Consider the following 24,791-nt stretch of genomic DNA (forward strand, 5'->3'; position numbering starts at 1 on the left):
CGGGTTGGGTCCCTGTACTACCGGTAACTTCTTGACCTCTGCCGCCTCATGCTCATCATCATGGCAGCTGATGTCCAGGGTGGTGAAGAGGTTGGAGAGGAGGCCGAGGATGTGGATTATTGCCAGTTTATTTGAGGGGTTCGGCTGCAGAGGAAGAAACAAAAGGGAATCACATGATGCCAATACAAACATCGTCATGAACTTCATGCTCAGTTGCTGGACGCAGGAGGCACAGCTACATTTTATAAAAACATTCATAGCCACAAACCTGGCTACTGCATAGAATAAACGTTCATGTCCTGCCAGAGGAAAAATTCTGGAAGTGAAACGAATGGAACCCAATGCTGAGACGTTTAGAAGAAGATGTCAGCTGCAGCAAGAAAACCCTCCAATGTGCACCCCTCTGATTTCATTAATACAGATGTGTCTGACTTTTGACCTAAGCCACGCCCATCAGCATACACCTCACCATCCAATGGGAGTATCCTTCAAGGACCGCTATTCTTGAAAATACTGTATTCTGATTGTCTAAGAGACTAAGTAAAGCAGTTTTACTTAACCAATCCTCGGCTCCCGCAAGCTCCTTTGAGCTACTAGACCAGTCCCCGCCTCCTAATCCCCTCTATGCTCCAGTGGCAGGATGCCCTCTGACATCATCAGGACCGATGAACGACCCACGGGCCCACAGTCCTGCACTGGGCAAGAGGACACTGAAGAAAAGTCCACTGCCGAAGCATGGGAGAGCCCTGTCTGCAGGAGGAGCACATGATTGGGTACGAAAAAAAAAAAAAAAAAGGGTTTTTTCCATCCGCCAGACCTAAACGAGCATTTAAGCCTCGTATTGTGGGAGCAGCTCCACTGCAAGGAAGGGTTCTCTCTTTCCCACAGTTAGGAGTTATGCCGCGTACACACGACCGGACTTTCCGTCAGAATAGACTCCGACGGAGTTCCGATGAAACGGACTTGCCTACACACAATCACATCAAAGTCCGATCGTTTAGAACGCAATGACGTACAACAGGACTAGAAGAAGGAAGTTCAATAGCCAATAGCTGCCCTTGCGTCGTTTTTGGTCTGTCGGAATAGCATACAGATGAATGGTTTTCCCAATAGGAACTGATTCCGTCAGAATGATTTGAAACATGTTCTATTTATAGGTCCGTCAGAATTTTAGAAAGAAAAAGTCTGATGAAGCCCACACACAATCGGAATATCCAGTCGTGTGTACGCGGCATTAGTGTTTCATATCAGTGTGTTTAATACATGCTAAAGGATTCCCAGAGCCTGAGCTATAGAGCTCTATAGACAGCCTTTTTTTTAACAGCTGATAAGGAGACTCAGAAAACTGTGTACAAAGAAGCATACAGCCCCATCTGCTGGCTACCAGTGAAAATATACATGTACAGATAACTCTTATTTACTAAGTGGTTTTAGTCCTGACCATGCATAAAATATATACAAAACCTTACAATCCCTTTAGGCATTAATTGTTGTCTTCTGCAATATAAGAACAATGGACGGAGCATGCCGAGCAGCACTCACCGTCTCATCCGCCAACTTCTCCAGCTGCTGGATGTAGGGAGTGATGAGGGAGTGTAGATTACTAAGGATCTCCTCCACCTGCAGAGCCGATAACAGGAAGCCCAGAGCCTGCATCAGCCACATGCACTGACTGGTCTGGAAAAGAAGAAGATCAATAATGAGGAGGGCCGAGAATGAGAACAGGGCCCCTCTCTTCATGACAGACACAGGTCGGGGCAAAACTTCCCCATAAACACTTCACACCGTACAGGGGAAACCCCATCATACAGACCCCCTATAGGGGAAATCGCACCATACAGACCCCGTACAGGGGAAACCCCATCATACAGACCCCCTATGGGGGAAATCGTACCATACAGACCCCGTACAGGGGAAACCCCATCATACAGACCCCCTATAGGGGAAATCGCACCATACAGACCCCGTACAGGGGAATCCATACCGTACTGACACCCAACAGTGGAAATCACACCATACAGACACCGTACAGAGGAAAACCCACCATACAAGACAGACACCATACAGGGGAATTCACACCATACAAGAGAAATCCCACCGTAGAGACACCATACAGGGCAAATCTCAGCATACAGACAAATCTCCCAATTACCTTGTGAATCTGTTTCAGCAGCACGTCCTGAAATGTAGGAAAAAAAAATATTTTAGTGAAGGAAGTGTTACCCTATAATAGATACATTACAGATATCTAAGCATATAGAGATTGGAGGTCAGTGGGAAGAATGTCCCTTACATTGGTGATCAGTGAGAAGAATGTTCCTTACATTGGTGATCAGTGAGAAGAATGTTCCTTACATTGGTGATCAGTGGGAAGAATGTTCCTTACATTGGTGATCAGTGAGAAGAATGTCCCTTACATTGGTGATCAGTGAGAAGAATGTTCCTTACATTGGTGATCAGTGAGAAGAATGTTCCTTACATTGGTGATCAGTGGGAAGAATGTTCCTTACATTGGTGATCAGTGGGAAGAATGTTCCTTACATTGGTGATCAGTGGGAAGAACGTTCCTTACATTGGTGATCAGTGAGAAGAATGTTCCTTACATTGGTGATCAGTGAGAAGAATGTTCCTTACATTGGTGATCAGTGGGAAGAACGTTCCTTACATTGGTGATCAGTGAGAAGAATGTTCCTTACATTGGTGATCAGTGGGAAGAATGTTCCTTACATTGGTGATCAGTGAGAAGAATGTCCCTTACATTGGTGATCAGTGAGAAGAATGTTCCTTACATTGGTGATCAGTGAGAAGAATGTTCCTTACATTGGTGATCAGTGAGAAGAATGTTCCTTACATTGGTGATCAGTGAGAAGAATGTTCCTTACATTGGTGATCAGTGGGAAGAATGTTTCTTACATTGGTGATCAGTGAGAAGAATGTTCCTTACATTGGTGATCAGTGGGAAGAATGTTCCTTACATTGGTGATCAGTGAGAAGAATGTTCCTTACATTGGTGATCAGTGGGAAGAATGTTCCTTACATTGGTGATCAGTGGGAAGAATGTCCCTTACATTGGTGGTCAGTGAGAAGAATGTCCCTTACATTGGTGATCAGTGGGAAGAATGTTTCTTACATTGGTGATCAGTGAGAAGAATGTTCCTTACATTGGTGATCAGTGAGAAGAATGCTCCTTACATTGGTGAAACGAATGCCATGCTTCTAGATAAATGGATAGCAGTAGTTGGATGCAGCATTGTGTTACCTGTGACACGGCGACAATGTTGGCAGCGTACGGGAGAAGGTCGTATTTGCATTCCCGGCAGATTTTCTTTAGGGTGGAGACGCTGGACACGGACAGTTCAGGATTCCCCAGAGCGTGGAGGACGAGCGGTAATACCTTATTGATCATGACTGGGTGGTCCGCCAGCCATTCTGCCAGCGCCCCTAAAAAAACAGAGAGAGAGAGATAGAGAAGGTGAAATTAGCATTACTGCTCTTCATTCCTCGTATGACAACCAGCTGCCTTCCAAGCAGGGCTGTATGGGGCCCATTAATTGCAAGCAATGAGCATATTCCTAAATTTAAATAGTTGAGCTCATCTCTTTAAATAATCTGAATTTCCTGTGTGTGAACTCAAAACCAATTCATATACATTGATAAAACTGGTATGCTGGACCCTTTAATTAATCCAAAAAAGTTAATGTATGAACTAAAAATTAATAGATATGAGTGCAAACAAATATTCAGTGCCACGAAATTTCCTCTTGCATGTAATCCCCCGCAGTAATTCAATTCCACCACAAGATGTCCTCAGTTTCCCATGTTAAAAGTATGCCCATCGTTAATAAACCCCCAAAGACTGAGGAGATTCTGTGAGTGCAGAGCATCATGACCCCGCCCACTAAGGGTGTGTCACCACGGCACCCTGCATGCACTGTGTATTGATGCAGGAAATGGGCAAGGTCATCATCACAGCTAGCTAGGGCAGATTGCATGGAAATACACCCTGCCTAAGAACCCCCACTCCTCCAAACTGACACCCACCCATCAAGGTATATTGATATTTGCATAACTCCTCCCACTGCTTCCATAAGGACTGTGGGCTCTTGAGAGGAGTACTGAGGGCGGGGTGCTGTGATGTTCTCAGGAAGCTCTGTATCACCCCCTGCCAGCCCCTCTTACCAGCCATGATGTCTTCATTGCATAGAGAAGCAAAGTGACCCAGTGATGACATCACCAAAATGAGGTATGGAAAGGTTTTATAAATGTAATTAGCAAGTTGAGTTGGGTTAAGGAGGAACCGGGGACGGCAAAATATAAGCAGATTAAACTTCAGATTTAAAAAGACATGGAGTGTCACACAAAATGAGCTCCACCTTGGAAGACTACAAAAAACACATGTAAAATAAAATGCAATGTATGAAAGCAAGAAAACAAAAACAAATAAAGCACATGCGTTTTCCAACTCAGACAAGGAAGATGTTGAAGCGCCCCTCACTGTCTCACTGGCAGATCAGGATTTCTTCATTGGGCGATCAATCCTTTTAGATGCCATTAAGCAAAAATCTTCTGACCTTCCTGCCCTCCTTCACACACCCCCCCCCCCACCGACCCCAACACCCCCCCCACCACCACCGGCTTGCGTCTTTGTGCATCATGGATTACGTCTGTGCCGTCTGAATATGTATTGTGCTCAACATTTCCTCTATGACCTTTTCATGAAATCTCAATCATATAATATCAATTTAACGCCTTCAAATATCGGGCACTTTCACCCCCTTCCTGCCCAGGACAATTTTCATCTTTTTAGCTCTCTCACACTTTGAATGACAGTTGCGCGGTCATGTAACGCTGTACACATACGACATTTTTGTAATTTTTTTTTCACACAAATAGAGCTTTCTTTTGGTGTTAATAAATCACCTTTGGGATTTTATTATTTGCAAAAGAAACAAAAAAAAAAAAAAAAAAAAAAAAAGACCGAAAATATATTTTAAAAAAAGTCACAAAGTGGAGATGCACTTAGTTAGGGTTAAAGTTCATAGGTCAAAAGGTCAGTTAGGGTTTCCCCTTTAAAGTGGTGTTCCGGACAATACTTTTTAAATAAACATACCCCTATAATACCCCTATAATACACAAGCTTAATGTATTCTAGTAAAGTTAGTCTGTAAACTAAGGTCTGTTTTGTTAGTTTATAGCAGTAGTTTGTTATTTTATAAACTAACAGCAGGCCGTGGCCATCTTAAGTGTGGGCATCTGAAGCCAGACTGTATTTCTTCCTGCATCTCATCCTTGCAGATCTCGCACATGCTCAGTGCAGCACAAGCAGTCTAATAGGTTTCAGGTCAGGTTTCCATAGCAATGGCAGTGTCAGAGGACGTTGCCGCCCCTTCCCAGAAGACATTGCAAACAGGAAATGATGCGATGGGCCACGGCCAGGGAGGAGGAAGTGAAAAATGAATACAGCAGATATACAGTAGGTGCTGAGAAAAAAAATAAAAAAATATCCAATTCGTTTACAGTGCGCAGTTTAGTGAGGGATGCTGAAGAGTTGTAAAAGTGGGTGGAAATCCACTTTAAGGACAAGGTTAGGACTGAGGGATTGGAATAGGGACCTCCTCCAAAAGGTCAAAGGTCAGCAGGCAGGTCCCCAGAGGCCAATGGTCAAGAGGCGTGGCTGACCCACCCCCACCAAAGGGTTCAGCCTACCCCAAACTAAGTCGGGGAATGAAAAAGTCAGGGAAAGCTCAAGTCCCCCACTTTTACTTTCAGTTTCTGTTATAAAATTTTGCAAATAAGTAGTTTTTCTCCTTCACTGATGAAGCAAAACTGATGAGCTGCGCTGATAGGTAGCACTAATGGTTACCGATAGAATGGGTACCAATAGAATGGGTACCGATAGGTAGCACTAATGGGTAACAATAGGCATAATGGGTACCACTAGGCAGCACTAATGGGTACCGATAGGCAGCACTGAGGGGGCACTGATGAGGCTGCACTGAGGGGGCACTGATCGAGGTGAAACTGATGGGTAGCACTAATGGGTACCAATAGGAAGCATTGATGAGGCGAAAGCGATGAGGCTGCACTGATGGGCAGTGATGAGGCAACACTGATAGGTGGCACTAATGGGTACCGATAGGCACTGATGGGGCTGCACACTGATGAGGCTGCACTGAGGAGTACTGATATGCTGCACTGATGGGGCTGTACTGATGATCAGTGCTCCGATTATCTTTGTACAGGTCCCCGGTGACACTTGCCGGCTCTGCTTTCCTCACGTTGTGACAGCACATGAGGAAAGTACAGCTGATAACCATCAAGTCGGTTAACATTGTGATCAGCTGTGATTGGACACAGCTGATCACATGGTAAAGGGCTGCTGTGATTGTCCCTTTACCCCAGATCTGCAAACAGCCGTGTCTGAAGGACACATCGATCACAGAGCGCCCCAAATGCACGTTTGGGGGGGGGGGGGGAGGGGGGCGTGGTTTGGTTCCAGGAGGACATACATACATGGACACCGTCCTGGAACAGCAGAGCTGCACTGCAGCCGTTTTTCGGCTATAGCGCAGTGAGGAAGTGGTTAAAAGAGTCCGGCAGCTAAATCATTTTTTTTATATTTCACCATTTCTTTTAAAATCCCCCATACAGATTACCAGTGATTGCACAGCTGCATTTACATATATTGTGTGATTTTATTATATTAATCTCTTTTGGCTCCATGAGCCGTCCACATAATCTTCACAGAATTAGATTGCTCTGTTCTGCTCTGGGCTTCCTGCTGTGTCCTCACATATGGGACTTTGTCTGTAGGAATTCAACAGAAATTACTCAAAAACATTTAGCTCAGTGGATCTTTATATATATATATATATATATATATATATATACACACACATACACACACACACACACACACACAAATATAAATATTATATATATATCTCTGAAGGGGGTGGGAGTCTGTATGAGCAGGGCCACTGATAAGGGGGTAGCACCTGCCCTCCTGTACAGGGGCCCAGGCCCCACAAGTTCAACGGGGGGGGGGGGGGGGCCAGAGCAGCAGGAGTGGGTGGGATTACTAGAACCAACACCCCTGTGGTCCTTCCTGAGCTTCAGTTTGTGAATGAACAGGGATCCTCTGTACACAGTCCTTCCTGTTCATTAATTCTGCAGCTGAGGCTTCAGAGAAAGGATTGAGGAATCTGTGCCCTTAATCTCTTTTTCTGTCTCAAAAGTGAGACGTTGGGTGTCTGTTTAGACCCCGGCTATTTCACCCCCCCCCCCTTACAGGGCTGTTCAAGGAATGTAATCAATAAAAACACTAAAATTGTAAAAAAAATAATGAAAAAAAAAAAAAAAAAAAAATTATATTATATTATATTATATTATATATATATATATATAAATAAAATTAAGGGCTCATTTTCACAGGTATTCTGATTGCATGAACGAGTCGTTTGCTTGTGCAGCTGGAGCCGCCTGGCAGGCATGGTTTACCGTTCCTGTCAGGTGGGCTGTGGGGGGCCCCATGATTTCTAACAGCAGCCCTGTATATGAGCCAAAAGGCAGCTGTTCAGATGATTGACACCACTAGCTACACTCTTATAGAAAGCAGGAGAGGATTTTTCTGTGACTGGGGGTACCGGTGCATTAGATAACTACTTCCGTACCATCTACCACCAAAGCCCGAGCCATGATGACGTCACCCCCCCTCCCCCCACACACTACACACAGTGGGGGTGTCCATGACAGCCAGGCTACTAATGAGGAGGCCGGTTTGGGGAATGCAGGACATACCCCACTCGTGTACGGCCGACGCATCGGACTTAAGACTATCCTTATGATTCTACTTTTGTAAGTGCGTTTCTGTTTTTTTTAAATTGAATGAATCTGAAGGTTTTACACTATCGGAGCCCTTATGTTTCATTACATGCTGTGCGCATCCTATGAGCTCGTTTACCAATGAGGTGATCCGAGGATCCAACAGCAAGTCAACGTGCTTGGTGTATTCCAGAGTCACAGCCATTATATGTTTACCATGATCCTCTGTAGTGGGGGATCATGGCCGTTTGGTAGGAAGTGATTTCTTCTATAGCGGTGGTGGGTCACATGTTTGTATCACATAGCAGATGAAGAGTCATCCCAATTTTTGGACGGACTTGACCCCCTATTTGTTCACGGGTGGGGTGGATGTTGCTATTTCCAGCCACTCACTGAGAGTGTTTATTTATATTTTTACTTTTTTTATTTATAATTTTTTATCACTCGATGTTCTTTTCTTTACAACCATAGACATTGAATGTTTATGGGATGTATATTTAATATTCGTGTTTCACTTTTTACATTGAACCGTCAATGATTTGAACATTACATTTAATTCATTTATGGTTCACACATATTCACTGGTTCAGCGCGATTCTAATGTTTCCATTACATTGTGATCAGCTGTGATTGTCCCTTTACCCCGGATCTGCAAACGGCCGTGTCTGAAGGACACATCGATCACGGAGCACCCCAAATGCACGTAGGGGGAGGGAGGGGGGGGGCGTGGTTTGGTTCCAGGAAGACATACATGGACACCGTCCTGGAACAACAGAGCTGCATCGTTTTTCGGCTATAGCGCAGTGAGGAAGTGGTTAAAAGAGTCCGGCAGCTAAATAATTTTTTTTTATTTCACCATTTCTATTAAAAGTCCCCCATACAGATTACCAGTGATTGCACAGCTGCATTTACATATATTGTGTGATTTTATTATATTAATCTCTTTTGTCTCCATGAGCCGTCCACATAATCTTCACAGAATTAGATTGCTCTGTTCTGCTCTGGGCTTCCTGCTGTGTCCTCACATATGGGACTTTGTCTGTAGGAATTCAACAGAAATTACTCAGTGGATCTCAACCCTTTTTGGACCCCTTTAAGAACCTGAGGAAAGCCTCTGACGCCTTACCAAAAATATTATTTAAAAAAAAAAAAAAAAAAAAAAAAAAAGTTTGACAATGTACTTTTAATTTTTTTTTTTTTTTTTTTTATTGAACTTTATTGCTAATCACAGGGGATGAACAACATCCCTTGCGATAGTATGAGCTGTGACAAGTCTTCTTTATGGAGAGATCTGGTGTTTTAGACCTCTGGCCTCCAAAAAAGCAACCGAGATTGGTTTGATCGGATGTTTTTGTATCTGAAGGGGGTGGGGGTCTGTATGAGCAGGGCCACTGATAAGGGGGTAGTAAAATAAAAGTAACTAGTAAAATAAAAAATTAATAATAAAAATGCCATAAATCTATCCCCTATTTTGTAGACGCTATAACTTTTGCGCAAACCAATCAATATACGCTTATTGCGATTTTTTTTAACCAAAAATATGTAGAAGAATACGTATCGGCCTAAACTGAGGAAAAAAGAAGTGTTTTTTTTATATATTTTTGGAGGATATTTATTATAGCAAAAAGTAAAAAATATTGCTCTTTTTTTGTCCATAGCGCAAAAAATAAAAACCGCAGAGGTGATCGAATACCACCAAAAGAAAGCTCTATTTGTGGGGGAAAAAAAAGGACGTCAATTTTGTTTGGGTGCCAGGCCGCACGACCGCGCAATTGTCAGTTAAAACGACGCAGTGCCGTATTGCAAAAAGTGCTCTGGTCAGGAAGGGGGTAAAATCTTCTGTGGCTGAAGCGGTTAACAGTTACAAGTAGAAATTGAACAGGTTACTAAAAAGTCACGAAAATTCTCGTACGACAGAAAAAAAAAAAAAAGAAAATCGGAAGTGATGTCAAGTGAATTGTATTTTCGAATGACAACTGTGATGTATAAACGAAAATTGTACGAGGAAAATTTTCGTGCTTGTCCAATCTAATATCGGATGAATTGTCGTGATTGTCTCTCGAAAGCTCTGTACTAACGATCCGATTATCGTACAATCACATCGAAAACTGACGTTTAGGAGCAGTTGGGCATTTTTTCAGCTGCCCCTGAACTCTCTTCTATGTTATCTTATCAGTACATGTACACAGGATCCTCGATCTCTCCTCTATGTTATCTTATCAGTACATGTACACAGGATCCTCGATCTCTCCTCTATGTTATCTTATCATTACATGTACACAGGATCCCCGATCTCTCCTCTATGTTATCAGTACATGTACACAGGATCCCCGATCTCTCCTCTATGTTATCAGTACATGTACACAGGATCCCCGATCTCTCCTCTATGTTATCTTATCAGTACATGTACACAGGATCCCCGATCTCTCCTCTATGTTATCTTATCAGTACATGTACACAGGATCCCCGATCTATCCTCTATGTTATCTTATCAGTACATGTACACAGGATCCTCGATCTCTCCTCTATGTTATCTTATCAGTACATGTACACAGGATCCCTGATCTCTCCTCTATGTTATCTTATCAGTACATGTACACAGGATCCCCGATCTCTCCTCTATGTTATCTTATCAGTACATGTACACAGGATCCCCGATCTCTCCTCTATGTTATCTTATCAGTACATGTACACAGGATCCCCGATCTCTCCTCTATGTTATCTTATCAGTACATGTACACAGGATCCCTGATCTCTCCTCTATGTTATCTTATCAGTACATGTACACAGGACCCCTGATCTCTCCTCTATGTTATCTTATCATTACATGTACACAGGATCCTCGATCTCTCCTCTATGTTATCTTATCAGTACATGTACACAGGATCCCCGATCTCTCCTCTATGTTATCTTATCAGTACATGTACACAGGATCCCCGATCTCTCCTCTATGTTATCTTATCATTACATGTACACAGGATCCTCGATCTCTCCTCTATGTTATCTTATCAGTACATGTACACAGGATCCCCGATCTCTCCTCTATGTTATCTTATCAGTACATGTACACAGGATCCCCGATCTCTCCTCTATGTTATCTTATCAGTACATGTACACAGGATCCCCGATCTCTCCTCTATGTTATCTTATCAGTACATGTACACAGGATCCCTGATCTCTCCTCTATGTTATATTATCAGTACATGTACACAGGATCCCCGATCTCTCCTCTATGTTATATTATCAGTACATGTACACAGGATCTCCCATCTCTCCTCTGTTATCTTATCAGTACATGTACACAGGATCCCCGATCTCTCCTCTATGTTATCTTATCAGTACATGTACACGGGATCCCCGATCTCTCCTCTATGTTATCTTATCAGTACATGTACACAGGATCCCCGATCTCTCCTCTATGTTATCTTATCAGTACATGTACACGGGATCCCCGATCTCTCCTCTATGTTATCTTATCAGTACATGTGCACAGGATCCCCGATCTCTCCTCTGTTATCTTATCAGTACATGTACACAGGATCCCCGATCTCTCCTCTATGTTATCTTATCAGTACATGTACACAGGATCCCCGATCTCTCCTCTATGTTATCTTATCAGTATGTGTACACAGGATCCCCGATCTCTCCTCTGTTATCTTATCAGTACATGTACACAGGATCCCCGATCTCTCCTCTATGTTATCTTATCAGTACATGTACACAGGATCCCCGATCTCTCCTCTATGTTATCTTATCAGTACATGTACACAGGATCCCCGATCTCTCCTCTGTTATCTTATCAGTATGTGTACACAGGATCCCCGATCTCTCCTCTGTTATCTTATCAGTAAATGTACACAGGATCCCCGATCTCTCCTCTGTTATCTTATCAGTACATGTACACAGGATCCCCGATCTCTCCTCTATGTTATCTTATCAGTACATGTACACAGGATCCCCGATCTCTCCTCTATGTTATCTTATCATTACATGTACACAGGATCCCCGATCTCTCCTCTATGTTATCTTATCAGTACATGTACACAGGACCCCCGATCTCTCCTCTGTGTTATCTTATCAGTACATGTACACAGGATCCCCGATCTCTCCTCTATGTTATCTTATCATTACATGTACACAGGATCCCCGATCTCTCCTCTATGTTATCTTATCAGTACATGTACACAGGATCCCTGATCTCTCCTCTATGTTATCTTATCAGTACATGTACACAGGATCCCCGATCTCTCCTCTATGTTATCTTATCAGTACATGTACACGGGATCCCTGATCTCTCCTCTATGTTATCTTATCAGTACATGGTCACAGGATCCCCGATCTCTCCTCTATGTTATCTTATCATTACATGTACACAGGATCCCCGATCTCTCCTCTATGTTATCTTATCAGTACATGTACACAGGACCCCCGATCTCTCCTCTGTGTTATCTTATCAGTACATGTACACAGGATCCCCGATCTCTCCTCTATGTTATCTTATCATTACATGTACACAGGATCCCCGATCTCTCCTCTATGTTATCTTATCAGTATGTGTACACAGGATCCCCGATCTCTCCTCTGTTATCTTATCAGTACATGTACACAGGATCCCCGATCTCTCCTCTATGTTATCTTATCAGTACATGTACACAGGATCCCCGATCTCTCCTCTATGTTATCTTATCATTACATGTACACAGGATCCCCGATCTCTCCTCTATGTTATCTTATCAGTACATGTACACAGGATCCCTGATCTCTCCTCTATGTTATCTTATCAGTACATGTACACAGGACCCCCGATCTCTCCTCTGTGTTATCTTATCAGTACATGTACACAGGATCCCCGATCTCTCCTCTATGTTATCTTATCATTACATGTACACAGGATCCCCGATCTCTCCTCTATGTTATCTTATCATTACATGTACACAGGATCCCCGATCTCTCCTCTATGTTATCTTATCAGTACATGTACACAGGATCCCTGATCTCTCCTCTATGTTATCTTATCAGTACATGTACACAGGATCCCCGATCTCTCCTCTATGTTATCTTATCAGTACATGTACACGGGATCCCTGATCTCTCCTCTATGTTATCTTATCAGTACATGGTCACAGGATCCCCGATCTCTCCTCTATGTTATCTTATCAGTACATGTACACGGGATCCCTGATCTCTCCTCTATGTTATCTTATCAGTACATGTACACAGGATCCCCGATCTCTCCTCTGTTATCTTATCAGTACATGTACACAGGATCCCCGATCTCTCCTCTATGTTATCTTATCAGTACGTGTACACAGGATCCCCGATCTCTCCTCTATGTTATCTTATCAGTACATGTACACAGGATCCCCGATCTCTCCTCTGTTATCTTATCAGTACATGTACACAGGATCCCCGATCTCTCCTCTATGTTATCTTATCAGTATGTGTACACAGGATCCCCGATCTCTCCTCTATGTTATCTTATCAGTACATGTACACAGGATCCCCGATCTCTCCTCTATGTTATCTTATCAGTACATGTACACAGGATCCCCGATCTCTCCTCTGTTATCTTATCAGTACATGTACACAGGATCCCCGATCTCTCCTCTATGTTATCTTATCATTACATGTACACAGGATCCCCGATCTCTCCTCTATGTTATCTTATCAGTACATGTACACAGGATCCCTGATCTCTCCTCTATGTTATCTTATCATTACATGTACACAGGATCCCCGATCTCTCCTCTATGTTATCTTATCAGTACATGTACACAGGATCCCTGATCTCTCCTCTATGTTATCTTATCAGTACATGTACACAGGATCCCCGATCTCTCCTCTATGTTATCTTATCAGTACATGTACACAGGATCCCCGATCTCTCCTCTGTTATCTTATCAGTACATGTACACAGGATCCCCGATCTCTCCTCTATGTTATCTTATCAGTACATGTACACAGGATCCCCGATCTCTCCTCTGTTATCTTATCAGTACATGTACACAGGATCCCCGATCTCTCCTCTATGTTATCTTATCATTACATGTACACAGGATCCCCGATCTCTCCTCTATGTTATCTTATCAGTACATGTACACAGGATCCCTGATCTCTCCTCTATGTTATCTTATCAGTACATGTACACAGGATCCCCGATCTCTCCTCTGTTATCTTATCAGTACATGTACACAGGATCCCCGATCTCTCCTCTATGTTATCTTATCATTACATGTACACAGGATCCCCGATCTCTCCTCTATGTTATCTTATCAGTACATGTACACGGGATCCCCGATCTCTCCTCTGTTATCTTATCAGTACATGTACACAGGACCCCCGATCTCTCCTCTATGTTATCTTATCAGTACATGTACACAGGATCCCTGATCTCTCCTCTATGTTATCTTATCAGTACATGTACACAGGATCCCCGATCTCTCCTCTATGTTATCTTATCAGTACATGTACACGGGATCCCTGATCTCTCCTCTATGTTATCTTATCAGTACATGTACACAGGATCCCCGATCTCTCCTCTGTTATCTTATCAGTACATGTACACAGGATCCCCGATCTCTCCTCTATGTTATCTTATCAGTACGTGTACACAGGATCCCCGATCTCTCCTCTATGTTATCTTATCAGTACATGTACACAGGATCCCCGATCTCTCCTCTATGTTATCTTATCAGTATGTGTACACAGGATCCCCGATCTCTCCTCTATGTTATCTTATCAGTACATGTACACAGGATCCCCGATCTCTCCTCTGTTATCTTATCAGTACATGTACACAGGATCCCCGATCTCTCCTCTATGTTATCTTATCATTACATGTACACAGGATCCCCGATCTCTCCTCTATGTTATCTTATCAGTACATGTACACAGGATCCCTGATCTCTCCTCTATGTTATCTTATCAGTACATGTACACAGGATCCCCAATCTCTCCTCTATGTTATCTTATCAGTACATGTACACAGGATCCCCGATCTCTCCTCTATGTTATCTTATCAGTACATGTACACAGGATCCCCGATCTCTCCTCTATGTTATCTTATCAGTACATGTACACAGGATCCCCGATCTCTCCTCTATGTTATCTTATCAGTACATGTACACAGGATCCCCGATCTCTCCTCTGTTATCTTATCAGTACATGTACACAGGATCCCCGATCTCTCCTCTATGTTATCTTATCAGTACATGTACACAGGATCCCCGATCTCTCCTCTGTTATCTTATCAGTACATGTACACAGGATCCCCGATCTCTCCTCTATGTTATCTTATCATTACATGTACACAGGATCCCCGATCTCTCCTCTATGTTATCTTATCAGTACATGTACACAGGATCCCTGATCTCTCCTCTATGTTATCTTATCAGTACATGTACACAGGATCCCCGATCTCTCCTCTGTTATCTTATCAGTACATGTACACAGGATCCCCGATCTCTCCTCTATGTTATCTTATCATTACATGTACACAGGATCCCCGATCTCTCCTCTGTTATCTTATCAGTACATGTACACAGGACCCCCGATCTCTCCTCTATGTTATCTTATCAGTACATGTACACAGGATCCCCGATCTCTCCTCTATGTTATCTTATCAGTACATGTACACAGGATCTCCGATCTCTCCTCTATGTTATCTTATCAGTACATGTACACGGGATCCCCGATCTCTCCTCTGTTATCTTATCAGTACATGTACACAGGATCCCCGATCTCTCCTCTATGTTATCTTATCAGTACATGTACACAGGATCTCCGATCTCTCCTCTATGTTATCTTATCAGTACATGTACACAGGATCCCTGATCTCTCCTCTATGTTATCTTATCAGTACATGTACACGGGATCCCCGATCTCTCCTCTGTTATCTTATCAGTACATGTACACAGGATCCCCGATCTCTCCTCTGTTATCTTATCAGTACATGTACACAGGATCCCCGATCTCTCCTCTGTTATCTTATCAGTACATGTACACAGGATCCCCGATCTCTCCTCTATGTTATCTTATCAGTACATGTACACAGGATCCCCGATCTCTCCTCTGTTATCTTATCATTACATGTACACAGGATCCCCGATCTCTCCTCTATGTTACCTTATCAGTACGTGTACACAGGACCCCCGATCTCTCCTCTATGTTACCTTATCAGTACATGTACACAGGATCCCCGATCTCTCCTCTATGTTACCTTATCAGTACATGTACACAGGATCCCCGATCTCTCCTCTGTTATCTTATCATTACATGTACACAGGATCCCCGATCTCTCCTCTATGTTATCTTATCATTATATGTACACAGGGTCGTTTATAGGCAGCTGAGTTTAGAAGCTTTATTTTTGCAACACAATAAAAATGGGTTCAGACGGATGTTCAGAGGCATTTGAAATGCCAAATGCCTGAAAAAGCTTGTAAACGCTGCTCAACGCGGCAACTCGCGTTTAGGTTACAGAAGTTCTTCATTTTAACAAAAAATAAATACATATTGCAGTCCCGCTAAAAGTCACTGATCGCTGCCATTACTAGTATAAAAAAAATTCCATAAACATATCCCATAGTTTGTAGGCACTATAACAGTTAGTCAGGTTGAAAAAAGACACAAGCCCATCTAGTTCAACAAATAACTTTTGCGCAACAGACGCTTATTGGGATTTTCTTTTACCAAAAATATGTAGCAGAATACATATTGGCCTAAATTGATGAAGAAATTAGATTTTTACTTTTATTTCTTTTTTTATTGAATATGTTTAAAAGCAGAAATGAAAAAAAAATGATTGTCTTTTTTTTGTTTATAGCACAAAAAAAAAAGAAATGAAGAGGTGGTCAAATACCACCAAAAGAAAGCTCTATTTGTGGGTAAAAGAAAAAAAAAAAAAAAAAAAAAAAAAAAAAAAGGACAGGAATGTTTTTTGGGTACGGCGCTCCCGAGTCCAGCATTCTGCGTCCATTCCTGCCGAATGCAGTACTTGGCCCCGCCCCCCCGAGTCATTGGATTTGATTGACAGCAGCGGGAGCCAATTGCTGCGCTGCTATCAATCTATCCTATCAAGAGCCGAGAACCCCGGGCAGAGAGACAGCGCGTCCTCCACCAGTTCAAGTTCCAGGGTTCAGGTAAGTAAAACGGGGGGGCCGGGGGGCCGGTCACTGCCAGGTGTTTTTTCACCTTAATGAATAAGATGCATTAAGGTGAAAAAACACGAGGGTTTACAACCCCTTTAAGCTTTGACAATAAAACCTGGAAGCGGATTGGTTTCTATGCACAGCTGCACCAGGATTTTGCACTCTCCAGAGTTAGTAAATCAGAAGAGCAACGCTTCTCCCCTTGTGGGCTGCACATCCTCCTGTGGGGCAAGGCCTATACTCAGGGGGTCTGCTGAATCCACCCAAAAAAAATCCTAAAGAGGAGAAAAAAAAAAAAAAAAAAAACTTTTACAAACCAGCTTTCCTTACCGATAGTAAACATGACTGTGTCGGCGAGCTGCACGTTGTTGATATTGATCCGAGGGATGAGTCCGATGAGCCCAGGGACGACGTCCGAATAGTTGACATCCACAGTCTCTGCGATGGACTGGAAGCCGTACAACAAGGCTTCTGTGTGCTGGAGGAGAGAACAGATCCATTGTTACTAATGCTGTGTATAGAACGGGACCCGGACACCGGATCCAACACTCGCTTATTCTATTCATGTCTGATGCAGAATCTATTCACTAAAGCATTTCAAGTCTTAGTGATACAGTATAGCAGCTGGAGAAGCAGAGCCGGGTTCAGGTGAAAAGAGAGCGGCAGGAGGTTCCTGAGAAAAAGGGGGTCTGGTCAAAATGTCGGGTCCTCTCTCCCGTTTTCAACCAGGGTCTGGCTCTGCTTCCACTCTCATCATTCTATCCTGAGTATCGAATTCTTGCATGCCTTTCTGAACATCGGCTGCTACAAGCGGTGCTCCCTTTACCCGTGTATATACAGTACATTAGAGCTGCACGATTAATCATTAACAAAAAAAAAAAAAAATCGCAATCTCGATTCAACACCCCTCACGATCTTAATCCAGCATTTCCACGATTCTATGTAAACAGTGTAGAGCCGTTCTCTGATCATAGCTGTCAAAAAAAAAAAAAGAAAAAGAGCAGCCTGCAAAGTTTATCACAATATTGCTCAGCACTGAGCGATAAAAAGAAACATTGTATCATTTGGTTCTTTTAGATCAAGGATATGTAATTAGCGGACCTCCAGCTGTTGCAAAAAGTCCCATCATGCCTCTGGGTGTCATGGCTTGTGGCTGTCAGAGTCTTGCTATGCATCATGGGACTTGTAGTTCTGCAACCGTTGGAGGTCAGCTAATTGCATATCCCTGTTTTAGATCAAACGGATGAACTTTGGTCTGTAAATGAGGTCAGTTTAACTGCTTAAAGAGAAACTGCAGTCGGCTCACATAATTTGTAATAAAAACATCTTTGCCATTCTGAAGCTTCCCTCCAACCACTTTGCATATTATTTCTGTACTTGCCAAACATGCTGCAGCAATCTCCCTCCACTGAGTCTGGCTGCAGCCATTTTAACTGTGGGCATTTGAAGCTGCTCCCTGTTCACTTCCTGGATTTACACATGAGGCACACCTCCAGCTCTGCAGCTCTCATTGACCCTCTTATGACTCACCCCCCCCCCCCCCCCTGCTCTCTTCCTGGCAAACTCTCACAATAAGTGAGAGAGAGAGAGCTGTGCATGTCGTCATAAGCCTAGGCTGTATAAGGGATTTACTAGCGGGAAAAAAAAAAAAAAGTTTTACTATCCAAAGTTAAAACAACAACAAGGGCAGAAGATTTAATAGATGGAAAGATGAAAAAAAATTGACTGAAGGTCCGCTTTAAGGGCTAAGCCTTTTTCTGACATTTGTTGCTTACAAGTTAAAATCAGTATTTTTTTGCTAGAAAATCACTTAGAACCTCCAAACATTATATATATATATATATTTTTTAACAGAGACCCTATAGAACAAAATGACGGTTGTTGTAATATTTTGTCACACTGTATTTGCGCAGCAGTCTTTAAAGTTTTTTTGGGGGAGAAAAAAAATACACTTCAAATGAATTTAAAAAAAAAAAAAAAAAAAAAAAACACAGTAAAGTTAGCCCAATTTTTATGTATTATGTGAAAAATGATGTTACGCCACGAGAATCGTGAGAGAATCGTAATATTTATTCTAAGCAAAAAAAAAAAAAAAATTGTGATTCTCATTTTATCCAGAATCCTGCAGCTCTACAGTACTATTCTGTTTGGAGTTAAAGTGTCACTAAACCAACATCATTACAAAAAAAAAAAAAAAAAAAAAACTCAGTCACTATGAGATTCCTTTTCTGTAGTCTGCAAAAAAACCTGATTGATCCTGCTACTCTCTATCTCCCCCTTCTGTCCATGTCCCCAATACAGCTAGGGATTTCACAGCGATGGTGGCAGCTCTGCACATGCTCAGTTTTCAGCGAGTTTCTATGCCGAGCATTTCCTCCCTATCACATCTGAGCGGCCCATGTGGCTATAGAGTCACACATGTGGGCGTATACACAATGACAGACCACTCTCTTCTCTATGCCCACTAACCAGCTAAACACAATGGGGGACGGGCTATTACATGTAGATTAATGGAGGTTTCACCTCCCTCTTATTCTAAGACACAGACTGGGATGCGATTGGCAGAAATCCGCCCACACCATGTTATTTCCACGAAATAATAAAGATTTGATGTATATATTTTACACATACATTTTTTTTTTTGTATGACAATTTAAAACAGTTTATTGATATTATATATTAATTTATTTTTACTCTGTATTCCAAAGGCTGTTTTTTTTTTTTTTTGTTTTTTTTTTTAACATGTGGCCAGTAACAGAGGACTAAGAGGACTAGAAGCTCCTCCTGCTTATGTTTCCCTGCAGACAGGCTGGGAGAGAGCCGGGTCATGTGACAGCTGGATATCCATGAGTAAAAAGAGACTTAGATGTTTTTTTTTTAATTAAAATAAATTACAGAGCCGTCATCTCCATACAGAAATAGAAGGGAGAATGTAAAATTATACAGCGTGTGTGTGTTTAGTATCACTTTAACAGTGGAGCAAATACCCGCTGTATCATACTTGATGTGATTTGACATTACAGTGGAACCTCGGATTACGAGCATAATCCGTTCCAGGAGAATGCTTGTAATCCAAAGCACTCGCATATCAAAGCGAGTTTCCACATAGAAGTCAATGGAAACGAAGATAATTCATTCCGCATTGACTTCTAGTACATGCAATACCGCATGTGGCCAGAGGTGGGAGGGGGCACCGGAGAGCCTCGGAAATACTCAGGGACAGCTCGGCTGAACTCGGAAACACTCGGGAACAGAGTATTTTCGAGTGATTCTGAGTATTTCCGAATGGCTCCGAACCGTTCCGAGTGTCCCCGGCGCCCCCCCCCACCCCCCCACACACCTCTGGCCAAATGCAGTACTGCACCGCCCATTAGCTTGAATTCTGCTCATTTTGTGAGACAACACTCGCAAACCGAGTCAGAATTAAAAAAAAAAAAAGTTGCTCGTCTTTCAAAACACTCGTTAAACGCGTTACTCGTAAACCAAGGTTCCACTGTATTGGGTATTTGTACGAATTTTATAACTTTGGACCCATTGATATTAGCCTGACGTACAGTTCTTACAGGCCAGGCGGCTCTCTGTCTGCCAGGGCATGTTTAGGGGTCCCATGAAAAAGGTCAAAATAGAATATATAAGGATGAGAGCACCACAGGTTTGAATCAAGGCACAAACTTTTATCTTGACAACATGTCAGAGGAGATAGCCAACACATTTTGGGGACTCAACTTCCCCCATCCCCCACAGACAAATTGTACATAATGGACAAGAAAGTAGCTTAGAATGATCACAAGTCGCCAGTCTGACAGATTTGTGGAGGGATTCCGTTAGAAACCACGAGGCCCCGTACAGCCTACCTGACCGGGCCGGGCCCCCCCCCCCCCCCCGAAAATATCAAAATGTTATTTTCACTGAAAACACAGAAAAGCTTTATTTGCGGACAGAAACATAAAACTTACACAATTTCTGCTAAATCTAAAAGATAAAAAAAAGTTAATAAAGTTGTGTGTAAATGAGGTCTTGGGGCTCATTCACACAAGTGTTGTGGTCTGTATAGTGTAAATCTGTGTTTTTTGGGGGGTTTTTATGTGGCTTTTGCCACGTGCAGGCAATAGGAACGCAGCAGCTGTATAAACAGCCACAGGTCCTAATTGGACAGGCGTGTGGATGCAGATGTACGACCTCAAACACAGACAGCGTGCATTCGGGGTCACTCACCCGCACCTGTGCACTTATCAAATTAGGACCTGCGGCTGTGTTCATACACGGGGGGGAAATCAGATGTGGACAGCACACAAAAGGGGATCAGTGCAGTGGGACGGGGGGACAATTACAGAACGATGCATTCTGTAATTGTGCCTGTGTCTCTCCCTCCAGCAGCTGAAAGCAGGTGGCAGGGAGAGCGGGACAATCCAGCTTTTAGCTGCTGGAGGGAAAGACACAGACACAGTGCATCGTTCTGTAATTGTCCTCCCGTCCTGCTGATCCCCCCCCCACTTTGGGTCCCCCCTGTGTGCCGGGGCCCCCTACAGGTGGTACTAGGGCTGGGGAAAAAAATCGATTTGAATCTTGAATCGAGTTGAGAGGTCAAATCGATTCAAATTTTCAGCAAATCAATTTTTTTTTTTTTCACCAGGACCGGCGCTGACACCGCGCCGGTCCTGAGAAGCTGCGGGCAGGAGTTTTTAGGCGAGGCCGTGGCTTTGGCCTAGTCCGCGAGGCCGGTCGCCACGGACTAGGCCGAAGCCGCGGCCTCGCCTAAAAACTCCTGCCCGCAGCTCCTCAGTACCGGCGCGGTGTCCATCAAAAAAAAAAATTTGAATCGTGAATCGAGTTTTTTTTTTTTTTTTTTTTTTAAATCGCAGATTTTTTTTTTGGGGGGGAGAAAATCGCCCAGCTCTAGGTGGTACCCCTGTCGGCGGCCCTGGATAGGCGACTGGTGATCATTCTAATCCTTGTCAAGAAAACACTATCAGCACCCAGAGAAATCTCTTTTCCTGTTGTCCCAAAACTTACCTGCCAGGATGTGGGTTGGTCTGAAGAGGTCAGGAGGCGACCGAGTTTCTCATACAAGTTACTGAGCAGCTCAGCGCCCAGCATCTCATAGACATACATGAGGGTATCAGAGATGTCAACTCTGTAAGAGAAAGATACAGGGGGTTATTCACATGCCGGGTGAGGGTGAAATGCGCCATGGTTTTATGAAATGCTCGTAGTAATCCACACTAAGAGACCAGTCCCTCCTTGGCCAAAACACAGCTGCAGATCTTATGGTATATTTACAGAGAAGCAACAGTGAGAACTTCCATGTATATGATGTGATGGGTCCACCACCAGAACCTGGACCTTCCACCAGAAGTATTCATGATGGAAAATATTTGGAAGAACCCTTAATATAATCCATAGCAACTTAAGCTACCTTGAATATAGCCGTTTTAGCAAGTGAAAAGAAGACACTCATTGGTTGCTATAAACAAGAACACATCCTCAGGCGCAATGATGTTTTTAACAACCTTCCCGCCCGGCCTATAGCAGAATGATGGACAGGGGGCTTTATTGTTCAGACTGGACATCATATGACGTCCTTCAGAATGGGCCGCCCAGTGCAGCGATCCGTGGTGCGGCATGTCCATGGGACACACCGCATAACCGATCTCGGTAAAAAGCCTATGGCGTAGGCTCTTTACCATGGGATCAGCTGTGTCCAGTCACAGCTGATCGCAGTGTAAATAGGGAATGCCGGTTATTGGCTTTCCTCTCCTCACACTGACAGCGCATGGGGAGAGGAGAGCCGATAGGCGGCTTTCCTCACAGGGTAGATCTTCCCCATCAGTAATGCCTGTCAGTGTCCACAAGTGATGCCAAGCAGTGCCCATCGGTGCTGCCAATCAGAGCCCATCGGGGGGATGCCCGTCAGAGCCCATCAGTGCCTCCTCATCAGCACACATCAGCACTGGCGCCTCCCCCTTGACCAGTGCCCCAATAGCAAGCCGCTTGCTATGGGGGGCACTGGTGCATGCTCGCTCCTGAGCCCTGCTCAATGCGTCTATAAGACACACAGATCCACGGCTCAGCCCCACCCCCAGCTCTCTCCTCATTGGCTTACTGGCTGTGACTGACAACACTCTTGTCTCAGCCAATGAGGAGAGGGAGTCCCAGGACAGCTGAGGCTCTCGTGTACAACGCTGTATCGAGAGGGAGCTCAGGTGAGTATTCGGGGGGGGGGGGCTGTGGAGGAAGCAGCAGCACACTGAAGGTTTTTTTACTTTCATGCATAGAATGCACATTCAGCCAAAGCAGGTCCTATGGCCAATGTAGCTTGTTCAATGTAGGTATCTCACGCCTCACAAAAGGGGTCCTGCGTTGCTCCGAAGTGTTGTACCTTACACCTCTGTGATGTGATCACTTGAATAAAGTTTGGAAAACCTTTTCAAGATCCATGGTGTGCTGGTTATATACTGTATACTCCTGCTTATAATGTTACTGGTCTCCAGCTGGTAGTTGCTACAAACACCCACGTGATTTTCTGCCCATGCCAGGAATGTGTGCAATGGAAATATTATATGTGACATCTATTGCTCAATAACAGGGAGCCACAAGAAGGGTCCTCCTTACCCTCCATGCGCACACAGATTCCTCCATGGCAAGAATAAAAAAAAAACACTGCACTCCTCCAGATTATAAATTCTGGAGCTCAGACCTGTATAACCAGGGATGTAGATTTTTTTTTTTGGGAGTGGGGGGGGGGTTCAGCCCCAGGAACATGACTTGCTTTTATTAGGTTCCTGTACTAGCATGTTAGATGGCAGATCACAGTCAGGCAGAGTGACAGGCTGGAAATGGCAGAGATACTCAGAACACGCAACAACAAAGCTCAGCCACAAGTGCAGGTTCCCAGTCTTTACATGAAGGTCTCCCAGTCCTGCCATTCCACAACTGCCCAGCAAGGGTCCTAGGGCATGTGCCTCTGCTGTATCTCCACTGCCTAGTAATGGTATGGGGTAATGTGCCTCCACCGTACTATCACTGCCCAGCGGCAGTCCTAGGAGATGTGCTTCTGCGGTTTCTCCACCGCCCAATGATGGCATGGGGGGGGTAAGTGCTTCCACTACACCACTTCTGCTGAGCGGTGGTCCCAGGGGATGCACCTCTGCCATATAACCCCTGCCCAGCAACAGTCTTGGGAGATGTGCCTCTGCTGTATCGCCACTGCCCAGTGACGATTTGGGAGAATGCATCTCCACCATACCACCGCTGCTCAATAACTGTCCCAAGAGACGCACCTTTGTCATATCACCACTGCCCAGTGACTGTCCCTGGAGATGCCCCTCCACCATACCACCACTGCCCAGCAACGGTCCTGAGAGACGCACCTTTGTCATATCACCACTGCCCAGTGATGGTCCATGGGGATGCCCCTACACCATTCCACCACTGCCCAGCAACATTCCCGAGAGATGTGCCTCCACTATACCACCACTGTCCAGCAACATTCCCGAGAGATGTGCCTCCACCATTCTACCACTGCCCAGCAACAGTCCTGAGGGATGTGCCTCCACCATTCCACCACTGTCCAGCAACATTCCCGAGAGATGTGCCTCCACTATACCACCACTGTCCAGCAACATTCCCGAGAGATGTGCCTCCACCATACCACCACTGCCCAGCAACAGTCCTGAGAGACACACCTTTGTCATATCACCACTGCCCAGTGATGGTCCATGGGGATGCCCCTACACCATTCCACCACTGTCCAGCAACATTCCCAAGAGATGTGCCTCCACCATACCACCACTGCCCAGTATCAGTCCTGAGAGATGT

At 44.0% G+C, this 24,791-nt stretch overlaps 1 protein-coding gene across 1 annotated transcript in view; it reads right to left on the bottom strand.

Annotated features, from left to right (window-relative positions):
- The window catches only part of IPO13 (importin 13), a gene marked incomplete at both ends in the record, with an annotated part of 50,747 nt that continues 25,956 nt past the window's right edge, over nt 1-24,791 (bottom strand). The window contains 6 exon segments of the mRNA XM_073593927.1: nt 1-144; nt 1,543-1,677; nt 2,153-2,179; nt 3,260-3,441; nt 17,304-17,451; nt 21,987-22,107. Of these exon segments, the coding sequence (XP_073450028.1) occupies nt 1-144; nt 1,543-1,677; nt 2,153-2,179; nt 3,260-3,441; nt 17,304-17,451; nt 21,987-22,107 (757 nt within the window).

This window comes from Aquarana catesbeiana, linkage group LG07 (genome assembly GCF_042186555.1).
Source record: "Aquarana catesbeiana isolate 2022-GZ linkage group LG07, ASM4218655v1, whole genome shotgun sequence".
NCBI lineage: Eukaryota > Metazoa > Chordata > Amphibia > Anura > Ranidae > Aquarana > Aquarana catesbeiana.